We start from the raw sequence: 11152 nt of genomic DNA, 5'->3' as shown, positions 1-11152 counted from the left end.
GAGAGGTCAAGGAGCATTCCATGGTATCCATGGTAACGCAGATGTCGCGCAGGCTCTGTCACACAGTAAAAGAGTGTGTTCATTGTCTGGAGCATGTGCGCAATTATTATGCAATGAAAAGTAAAAAAAGAAACACACACCCACACACACACACAAAAACCCCAACAATTAAGCAAGCTGTCCTAAATACACATGCTATATGTATCATATTAGGTGTGTGCCACTGCTCCTGTAGTCCCTGTAGTACAAAGCCTAAAAACAAAGACGGATTTATAGTACTGCGTAAAACCCATGGTACTGCTCACCACTGACCTGATGACTGATACAGGGGCACCAACATGAAGCCGTAACAGAAGAGGATTGCTTCCTTCCTTACAGCGTGCACATCTTGCCCCAGATTATCCTCACAAAGGGCAAGAGAATTAAGTAAATTATCAATATAACCTGTAAATATATAACTATAGATTTTTCAGTGCAGTAGTGGTAAGTTTTTAATGAAGGCCATGGGTGCACACGTTGTACAGCTATAAATATCCACTCAGATCCACTCTCTATGACGTTAAGGTCTAACTGTTCTTTTAAGTTCTACTCAGAGCAAATGTTGGTGTGTTACAATTCTCATTCTGACACAACAACCAATGTATTATCTTTCCTGCCATACAATTGTGACCACGTTTAATAAAATATTTTACATGATTATATTATTTGTCCATTAATGATATAGTAACAGGACATACATTTGACTGTTAACATGACTTAAAATAAAGTTGGACGACTGTTTCTATAATTATGTCCATGAAAAAAAGAATCTGGTCCACGGATTACCTTTTACCAGATTTATGTTTTTGTTTTTGGGGTTTTGTTTCCAGACATGTAAAATTACAACAATGCACGTAAATGTGTATACAGTCATCCCTCATTTCTCATTTAAGCCACCATATAAAACTAAATCCTCTGAAGAACGAACAGAAATAACTTATCAAAAGTTTCAATCATCAGTCACTTAAAACCTTCCATGCAGTAGACACTGTGTTCTGGGCGGGTGGGAGAGATTACAGTAGGGATAAGTGCCAGGATCTTGGTGTTCTTTCCTGTTTAGCTGCATAAGAACGCGCCATGACCTTGACTCCTGATGCCGGATCAGTACTCCCCATCGCGGGGTCTGGTGAGGTCAGGGCCCGGATGTGACGGGGAGTCTTCAGATGTGACACATACCATCATCCACCATCACTGTCCGCGCGCATGAACTCTCTAATGGCGAGAGCTCGTAAAACTACTATTTATTCCTTCTGTCTTTCAACACTTCACTGTATGCAATCATTGCATTTTATTACTGAAGAAGTAATGGACGTGTAATTACATGTGAAAGCATTGATTACTTGTTGCTGTAAGTAAACCCAAGCCATGCTGAGTATGTACTTCACTTACGACTCTCGCTCAAAGTTGTGCTACAAGTTTACATAGTTAGACCTTGACTTCAAACCACATTGTATCTCTATTTATCAGTTCCATCACAGATAAAAGTCCACGGGGTATTTCTCAAACGCATAAGCCGCTAAAAACGAAACACCACAATTTACACAGTAGCGTTTAGTTATAAATCCACACCCAAAATGTAATTAAGTGTAAGAGAATAACCTGTAATGAGTTGGTCTACGTTGTTTTGCTCAGGGAGACTGATACAGGGTGGAAATGAATAACTGAGTGCGCGACCCTTTCAGCTTTCTCATCCACAAAAAAAAAAAAGTCACATATATTTACTACACAATGGTTATTAACTCAGTCTGAAGCAAAGCTAAAGCAAGCACTGTAATGTAGCAGTAAGGTCTCTTTCATGACGGTAAATACAGTCAGCATTGAGAACAACTGTAAATTGCAATAAAACCAAAAAAAAAAAAAAAGGCTCCCTGCTCATCTCACTGTGAAAGGTAGTGTTCCATATCCCATGATCCACTCCAGAATATCATGACATCACTTGCCATGAAAGAGGAGGGGCCTGACCATGCCAGCCAGCACTTTGGGGAGCTGTGAAGCAATGACCTCGGTCATCATCTCGGGAAACTCCACCTTCATGGCGTCGGCTTGGATGAAGGTGGTTAGGCAGTATAGGTTGACCTTCTTCACGATCTGTACAGACAGGGTGAGTGACGCAAACGTTATCAGACTCCGGCTGACGCCTGGCTGTCAAATGCATGCATATTTATGCTTGTAAGCAGAGTCACGTCATAACACGTGGTACGTTTCAAGGCCTGATAAGCGCCTTGCTGCTATATGTTGCATCATCTGCGGATGTGGGTCATATCTAACAATGCAGAGTCTGCTTAATCATGTTACGGCAGGAGCTGACTACTGTTCGGCCCAGTTTAAATACATTTTTGTCCTACAATGAATATAATCATTGAAAAGTAAGCCATTCGCTTATCGCCAAAAAAAATAACACGACACCACCATTGTTAAGTCGGATCGCGATGAAAGGCTAGGACCGTGTTTGTCACCAGGCGCTCAGACCGCCTCCACGCTGGCACCCGCTTTTGCTAAAGAAGCCCAGCGTGCATTTGGAGCGGTGTGGCGGCGACCCCGTTCAGCCCAAACCTCGTGCATGGCATCCATGAGCTTGGTGAGGCGGTAGAAGCGCTGCGTGCAGCCGACCACTCCTTTCTCTTTCAGCTGGATGGCCTTGGAGAGCTCGCGGATGTAATTCTGTCTCATCTCGTCAAACTGACCCTGACTCTTCAAGCCCTCCAGAGGCACTGAGGGTGGCAAAAAAAGAAAAATATGTAAAACGCGGGTGACTTTGTGACCGTGAAATCCCCCATACATGATTGTATGTTTTTAATAAAGAGCAATGTTCTAGTAATAGATGAAAACAAACAAATATGAAGTATTCTTACTATTATTCTGTAGTATTTGTTGTATTTAGTGTGTGTGATATATGTCTAGCTTTTGACTAGGAAAACAAAATTTCAAAATTAAAAAAATTTCAAAATAAAAATCCAGTTGACAATCTCATAAAATAACAAATAAATATTTAGAGTATTAAATAAATGACATAATAAATATCATTTTGATTTCAGATGCCACCAAACTGAAACATTTACACATTTAGAAGTACCATCTGTACCTGAGCTCATCAAAAAGATACCATATGATCAAATGGTCTATTACGTACCTACCTACTGTGTGTTTTTTCTGTGGCATGCAATATTTTTAATCTAAAACTAGCTTCTCAGCTCTAGGAAGCATATTATCAGCTACAATCATTCCCATCTCCTCAGAACAGTCTGTTTCTCTTCTGAAATGATGGGAGATTAGGTACTTAATAATTTGATAAAAACATTCTTGCCTATCAAGGTTTAGTAACCCTGCAAAGAATGAGTCTTATCTCACACCAGACACACACACGCAATCTGCCACAATTGGCACAGTCTGTTCTTATTTCTAATGGAGTTGTAGTCACTGAGGTGAGTGGAGGATCCTTAAGTCTAAGCATTTTATAGATAAAGGTCAGAAAAGAAAAGATGTTTGTTTCTTTCTCTATTTGCTTGTCACTTGTTTACCTGTGTTCAGCAGCAGTAGGGCCTTCATGCACAGAAACTCCTCTCTGGTCACCTGCAGGTTTGCAAACTCCTGGGGTATAAACTGCATGGCCAAGCACAGGTCATGAATCGGAGATCGCCTCATCTGCTCTCTACCAGGGGACAAGAGGAGTGGTCAAAAGTATCCACAAGATAAAACAGTTCCTGAAAAGTTACTAATTACAAATTGTTTTACGGAGGCTGTCTTTATAGCATCCATTATCTCGCCTTGTCTTCTTTAAGATCCATTAAATTAATAAAATTTTAGTTAATTAAATTAACTTACTGACTGAAAACCAGGTCAGGAGCAAAATACAGGTAATCAGCGGAGACATTCTGGAAGGTTCTCCATCCCAGAGAAAAGAGCATCAGGCTCATCCAAGAGTACTGGATTAGGGTCATCTGGTCATTGATGTGTAAATTGCGAAAACCTTACAAAGAAATTCAACAAACAGTGATAAAATCTGTTGATGCCAGTGAACACATTTCCTGCAATGTAAAATAGCAAAGATTCTGTTAACAAGTTGCCGGTGCAGTTGGCTTCTTGTTATCTCTGAAGGGATGTGGGTGTAAAATCAATATTTTAACACATTTTTGCAAGTCTGTACATTCCTAATCAATCAAGGATGCCATAATGTTGGTAGCCTCATTTTTTATGTTTCATTTTTACAACAAAGCTAAAATCATCAACTTTCTTTGGTCACTGCAACAGATAGCATTTTCAGGAAAAACCAACACCCATCCAACAACATGTAATGTAACCTAGATTGGACAAAGTTTTCCTCACCCGGCAAAGACTTGGACCACCGGACAATCCAGAGGAGCTGCCTCTCCCCTAGCCTGTTCAGGCTATTCAGAAGCAAGTGTGGTAGCTCTGGCTGGGAACTGTCGTAGCCGGAGTAGACCACTTCGGGCTCGATGTTCTCCAGGATGCTGATGATCTGAGGACTGAGCTGGAGCTCTCGGATAGTGGGCACACACGGCAGGGGGGCCAAGCTGTGGCCCTCGGTCGTCAGAGCCAGCGGACCCTGGAACATCATGGGTGGTCCCAACCCCATGGCCTTCAGAATCCCAAACCGCTTCATCTTGCGACCTGTGTCCCACAAAGGCACGCTTGATCTCCAGAGAGCCAGTGGTAATGAGGACACTACTAACAGAGGAGTCTCTGAACCCTTAGAATATTTTAAGTAAATTGATACAAAGCATAATTGAAATTGTTATTGAACTTCTAACTTTTAACCGTAATTGTAATGTAGCTTCTCAATTAATGGTCTGGTGTTTGGAGATTATGCTCTTCTTTTTATGTGAAATTTCTTTTTTAAAACCTTTTAACTGTGAGAATTGTAAAAACGATAAATTGAAATGTATGTTACATTAAAGAAGATTAAGTTGTTTAGGAAAACAAAATTAGAGCTAAGGTTTGAGTAGGAGGACTGGAAGAACCACACAGGAGTTCAGGTCTACCTCCAAGCATCATCCCAGCCTGGTAGCATTTTCTAAGGCGGCAAGCCGGGCAGTTCTTCCTTCGGATTTTATCCACGATGCAATCATTGCGCCCAGCACACAGATAGTTATGATGTCCTAGGAGAGAGGAAATATTCCTAATGTTCAGGTAAAGGAAGCTCATTTACTGCCAGTGTACAGTGGGAAACAAAATAATTTGATCCCCTGATGATTTTGTAAGTTTACCTCCCTTACAAAGACATGAACTGTCTATAATTTCCATGGAAGGTTGATTTCTACAGAAAGAGACAGAATATCAACAAAATAGTCCAAAAAATCCATTAAATCATTAAATTAAGTAAATAAAAATTAATTAAATAAAAATATTTTTTACTCATTAAATAAAGGTTATAAATGAATTTGTATTTCATTAAGTGAAATAAGCATTTGATCTGCTACCAACCAGCAAGAAATCTGGTTATGTGCCCATGAGGCACACAAATTAGTCCTGTCCATTTAAGTACTCTTAATCTCACCTCATAATGTGTATAAAGAACACCTGTCACAGAATCAGTCTTTCCCATTCAAACCTCTCAACCAACATGGGCGAGACCAAAAAGCTGTCAAAGGACATCAGGGACAAGATTGCAGACCTGCAAAAGGCTGGAATGGGCTACAAGACCATCAGCAAGACGCTTGTTGAGAAAGAGACCACTGTTGGTGCGATAATTTAAAAATGGAAGAAATACAAGATAACAGTCAATCACCCTCGCTCTGGAGCTCCATGATCTCACCTCATGGGGTAAGGATGATTCTGATAAAGGTGAGGTGTCAGCCCAGAATTACACAGGGGGAGCTTGTTAATGATCTCAAGGGAGCTTGGAGCACAGTCACAAAGAAAACCATTAGTAACACACTTCGCCATAATGGATTGAGATCCTGCAGTGCCTGCAAAGTCCCTCTGCTCATGTGCAGACCTGTCTAAAGTTTGCCAGTGAACACCTGAATGATTCAGAGAAGGCTTGGGAGAATGTGATTTGGTCAGATGAAACCAAAAGTAAGCTCTTTGGCTCAATTTAATTTACAGAGTAAATTAAATCAATGATCTTGACTCGTCGTGTTTGGAGGCAGAGAAATGCTGGATATGACCCCAAGAACACCATCCCCATTGTCAAACATGGAGGTGGAAACATTCTGCTTTGGGGCCGTTTCTCTGCTAAGGGTACAGTAAGACTTTACCGCATTGAGGGGCTGATGAACAGGGCCGTGTACTGTAGAATCTTGAATGAGAACCTCCTGGCCTCAGCCAGAACACTGAAGATGGGTCTTCCAACATGACAATGACCGAAAACATACATCCAAGGCAACAAAGGAGTGGCTTAAGAAGAAGCACATTAAGATCCTGGAGTGGCCTAGCCAGTCTCCGGCCCTTAATCCCATAGAAAATCTGTGGAGGGAGCTCAAAGTTCAAGCTGCCAAGCGACAGCCTCAAAACCTTCAGGATTTGAGGAGTGTATGTAAAGAGGAGTGGGCCAAAATCCCCCCTGAGATGTGCGCAAACCAACTACAAGAAACATCTGACCTCAGGGCTTGCCAGCAAGAGTTTCTCCACCAAGTACTAAGTCACGTTTTGCTTGAGGATCAAATACATATTTCACTTAGTCAAGTAGAAATGAATTTATAACCTTTATTTAATGTTTGTATTTTGGATTTCTTTGTTGATATTCTATCTCTCTGTTAAAATGAAATTTACCATAAAAATTATAGACAGTTAATGTCTTTGTAAGGGGGTAAACTACAAAATCAGCAGGGGATCAAATTATTATTTTCCCCACTGTATCTAAACACACAAAAATGCTTATCTTTCTAAAAGTATGCGGGCACTTTTTTCTGTGAGTGATCATTGTAAAAGGGAGAGATAAGAAAGCAAAAGAATGAAGGAGTGAAAAAGGAAAGATTGAATAAAAGAAATCATGAAGGTAGAAGAAAGAAAGAATAAGAGCAGAACAGGGAGCGGTGAATTAGTTTGAGCCAAAAGGCTGAGAGAACACAGTGACATGGTCATGGTCAGACATTGTGGCTCTAACATATCTGCCATTAGGAGATAAGGGGAATAACAAGTGTGAAAATGAGGACATCATGAGTACTAGTTCACATGACAGTCTGCTTACTTACCTCAGCAAGACAAATGTACGCACAAAAACACAAACGCTACTCATCATTTTCATGTTTCACACAAATATGAATTTTAAAAATCGTTAGGCTAGATTTGCTTGAAAGCATGTTATGACATCAATAGATCTTCATTTGTTGTTTTGATTCATAATGGGTTTCTAAATGGGTTAGAAATGTCTCTTATTTGTACTTTGCATAATTATTAATTATTGCACTTTGCTTAATGATTTAATTATTGTTGTTAACTCACCTTCTACAGCCCTCTTGAAGAACACTTTGCAACTTCCACACGTAAGAACTCCATAGTGACAACCCGAGGCCTCGTCCCCGCATATTACACACATCCTCTGCGGTGGCACACTAAACGCAGTTCACGCGCAAAAGCACAGTAGTAAATATCAGTCAGTAGACTTCCAAATGATGCATTCTGCGCGCTGTTCAGTTGTACTTCTACTATAGCATATTATTAAAGTGACATGTATCGCTACGCTTTCACATAAGTGAAACAATACGAAGTGCAGCAAAGTGCGTAAAAGTCTACAATGAGCGTGCGCAATTCTTACCCTGGAAATGTGCTGAAAGCCGTTGGTGAGCGCTGAATGAAGCCCGAGTTGTGGAATCCATCCGGTGAGGAAAAGCCGGTTTGAAGCTGCTGGTCCTCGCTCGCACTGGTGGCCTGGCACCAGAACTGCGAGTCCACGGGCGACGGTTGCATTGACCACCTGGGCACCTCGCTCTTGCACATTAACAAATGCTGCGGCGACGGGGCATTCAGGATTTCGAAATTTAGCACGTTCTTACCGGGTACTGGAGGCACGCTCCGCGATTCAGCCCTTATTTGGGTGATCGAGGCTAACGCATTAGACTGATTCACGTCGATTAAAAGGTTGGACGAACTGTCCGTTACTACCAGTTGGCTTGCGGCGGAAGGGAGAACGTCCGTCGCCTCCTCAAGAACGCCAAACGGCTCCCCAAGTTTTCTCCGAGCAGGTTCATACGCATCCAGGGTATTGATATTTGACTCTAGATCGAAATCAGTACATGAAGGCTCCATAATCAGAGACGGCTCGTTCTCGTCTTTGATGAACTTGCACAGCCCGTGTGTTGATGGTGCGGATCCCCCAGAGTTCTCCAAACTTTCAGAAGATACCGTGTCTTTAAGTTGGTATATTTTATCCGATATGTCAGTCCATGGTCCAGGTTCGAATTTCAGCAGTTCTTCCGAGCGATCGCTGTTCGTAGTAAATGAATTGTCAAGAGCAACTATATCCGTTCTGCTGGCGTTATTTGCACCAAACAGAGCATCAACATGCCCAAAATTACGCATAGATGTTGTGAGGCAAGACAAGCGTTGTGCCTCACTGGAGCTCTTTGCTTTCTCAAAGCTGGCGTCCGTATATTTCACAATTAAATCACTTACTGTTTTGCTGTCTGACGAATCTGCTATTAAATTCTTTTCAGTCTCCATTCTGCCGTTTTTACTTTCCTTTCCTTAATAGGTATCTTTAAAAAAAAAATCACAAGACGTGCGAAGAAGTGTAACCGCACGTTTCGATTTTCAGTGATACTGTACGTTGTCCTGCATCATAAAAAGACCGTCCCAAAATATCTCTCCTTGTGGTGAAAGGCTGAGGTGTTACAGCTGACGTACAAGAGTTTCAAAAACACAAATGCCGTACCGATATATCGTTTAAAGTGAAGCATTTAAACTTGTTCAGTGACATTATTTATCTATGTGTGGGTTTCACCTTTGTGGAAGTCACAACTACTAAATGCTGTATACATAGCGAATTTATCCTGGAACAGTTTATCTGGATAATGGATCTTCAGCAAAATACAATATTATGTTCCCATCCTCCAAATGGTGGTGGCAGATTCCAAAAGTTCCCAAAGAATATGTGCACAGCGAAGGGGTGTTGCAGTGACTGAAAATTCCCATTTGTCTGCATACCAGTGCGGCATGGAAGAGGCTAATCGAGTGATTGTCTTTCTCCATATAAGATATTCAGATGTGTGACCCAGTGGGTTGTTGCTTCTCAGCACACTCTTAAATAATAGAATAGATGCATGTGTGTGTGTGTGTGTGTGTGTGTGTGTGTGTATGTGGGTGGGTGGGTGGGTGCGTGTGTGTTTTCTTGTGTGTGGTCGTGTGTGTCCATATATGAATACTGTTTTTAAAGGTGTACATTTTAGGATTTGCATACCATTTTGGTGAATTTAGAACAATCTAAAAACACTTCAATGACAAATATTTTTATGAATGTTATCTGTGATGAATAGATTTTTGCTGGTGTTATTTTGAAGCACAGTAATGAAACTATGTATTGCAATGAGCTTCCTTATCAGAACTGTGTTTTTAACCTATGTTCTTTTGTTTTTTTTCTACTTGATTAAAAACGTGTGTGGGTGCCTATGGTGGAGAGAAATAAAACTTCCCTGGAGTATGTGTTAACTAAGGCAAAATGTGGCTTATGTCATGGGCCCTTAAACTGAGCAGAGCTGGTAAAGAGAAGGTCCCTAAATGCTTGAAGGTCCCTAAATACTTGTGTTGTGCATAACCTGGAGACTGGCACAGAGCTCAAGGACAAAACCCCTTCATCTGCATTTATCTGTAGATGTTGCTCTTCTGTTCCAGATAATAATCTACTAGATGTGTTTAACAGTGTAGCAAAGGCCACAGTAGACACACTCGTCCAATTGAGCCACTCCGATGTCTCTTTGTACCACACAAATGTATGTGGTGTTCAGTTCTGCTTACATAAAGAAAAAGTACAGTATGTGATTCCATTGAATAGTTATAATAACAGCGCCTAAAGCTACTAGCTTTTCGTTACACATTGATGGAGAGACGTGAACCCTGTTCTGGACATCCAGCAAGGCTGTGAGTACTTGGCTCTTTGCGAGTGCTTCTCAGGGTCATGTGGGCTCTCCCACATCAGCAGCACTGCTGTTGAACCCCTGGCGCTTTCTCTCACCTCTCAGCACAAGCCTAGAGCCGCGTCCCTCACATCTACTTCGACACCACTTACCTGCATCAAGAGCCTCACCCAAGAGGGTCGAGGTGACCAAACAGCAGGCTTCGTGCATTTTTGGTTTTGTTTTGTTTTTTTTCTCCCTGCATCTTCTGAACATTATTGCTTGTCACCTTGACAACTAGGTTTCAGTCAGATATGGGTCTCATGGAGTCTGAAACAGGAAGTCTTATATAACTCTAAACCAGAGTTAATCCTATAGATCAAAGGAAGTGGCAAAAATAATCAGATTACAAGAATGACTGGGAAACGTCTTCCCAAGGGATGCATGCATGTGATACCACACTGTAAATGGTGTGATTAGTCATGAATGTTACACAGGAGACCCCGCTGTGCCGAGTGAAAGGAAAAAAAAATGCCTGTCTTTGCTTACTGTAAGGAAGTACCCTGAAGCTGAGATCAGGTCCATGCTTTGGGGTGGGTGGGATGTGGGTTTGTGGGTAGCCAACTCTGTTGGTCCCTCACATCACATGTAGGCGGTGTGAAAGCTGCCCCATCCTGAGATCTGAAACAACAGAGGTGGAAGGTAGCAAGGCTGAATTGTGAGGTCAGGATGAACTGGGACACTCATGATACAAGCAGCACCGAGTGTTACCATGGAAGCACAAGCAGGGTCAGGGCTACACTGACAAAAACACCAGCAGAGTTCTAAACAGGAGACAAGGAAGCGGTGAAGAGCCCTTTCTGACAAAAGTAAAACATGACATTCCTTCAAGGTTGGACCGCAACCTTTGACACTACATATGTTACCACTGGGCAGTGTGATTCAAAACATGGCATTTGCTATGCTAATGACACACAGTTTTATCATCAGATAATCCAAACAATGCACTTCAGTTTGTTACGACTGAGGACTATGTAAAAGGCCCCTATTAAACCCCTCTTAAAGACCCCTGTTCTAATCCATTAAACCCAGACAAGACAGTA

General features: G+C 41.6%; 2 protein-coding genes across 3 annotated transcripts in view; one reads left to right on the top strand and one right to left on the bottom strand.

Annotated features, from left to right (window-relative positions):
• LOC113577459 (rho GTPase-activating protein 42) overlaps positions 1-702 on the top strand; it is a 60134-nt gene extending 59432 nt beyond the window's left edge. For both annotated transcript variants that reach the window (XM_027010112.2, XM_027010111.2), the window contains one exon: positions 1-702. This exon is cut by the window's left edge and continues 102 nt beyond it. The gene's annotated coding sequence lies outside the window, so the exon portion shown is untranslated.
• Positions 703-1971: 1269 nt separating this feature from the next.
• pgr (progesterone receptor) lies at positions 1972-8673 on the bottom strand. The gene is made up of 8 exons (XM_027010074.2): positions 7757-8673; positions 7444-7553; positions 5040-5156; positions 4363-4668; positions 3862-4006; positions 3558-3688; positions 2593-2750; positions 1972-2127 (listed from the first exon to the last, which is right to left on the bottom strand). The coding sequence occupies exons 1-8, from the start codon at positions 8659-8661 to the stop codon at positions 1972-1974; spliced, it is 2028 nt and encodes a 675-aa protein (XP_026865875.2). The 5' UTR covers positions 8662-8673.
• Positions 8674-11152: the final 2479 nt, after the last annotated feature.

Source organism: Electrophorus electricus, chromosome 4 (assembly GCF_013358815.1).
Source record: "Electrophorus electricus isolate fEleEle1 chromosome 4, fEleEle1.pri, whole genome shotgun sequence".
Lineage (NCBI taxonomy): Eukaryota > Metazoa > Chordata > Actinopteri > Gymnotiformes > Gymnotidae > Electrophorus > Electrophorus electricus.
The sequence above is the reverse complement of the archived record's forward strand: the minus strand, read 5'-3'. Positions and strand labels throughout refer to the sequence as shown.

Bases quoted from the DNA above. Each gene is read 5' to 3' on its own strand.
- pgr (XM_027010074.2), bottom strand. From the start codon at position 8,661: ATGGAGACTGAAAAGAATTTAATAGCAGATTCGTCAGACAGCAAAACA. The intron at 2,751-3,557 runs GTAAACAAGTGA...TGCCACCCTCAG, and splicing joins CCTACTGCTGCTGAACACAG to TGCCTCTGGAGGGCTTGAAG. The intron at 2,128-2,592 runs GTTTGGGCTGAA...CTGTCTGTACAG, and splicing joins TCATGGATGCCATGCACGAG to ATCGTGAAGAAGGTCAACCT.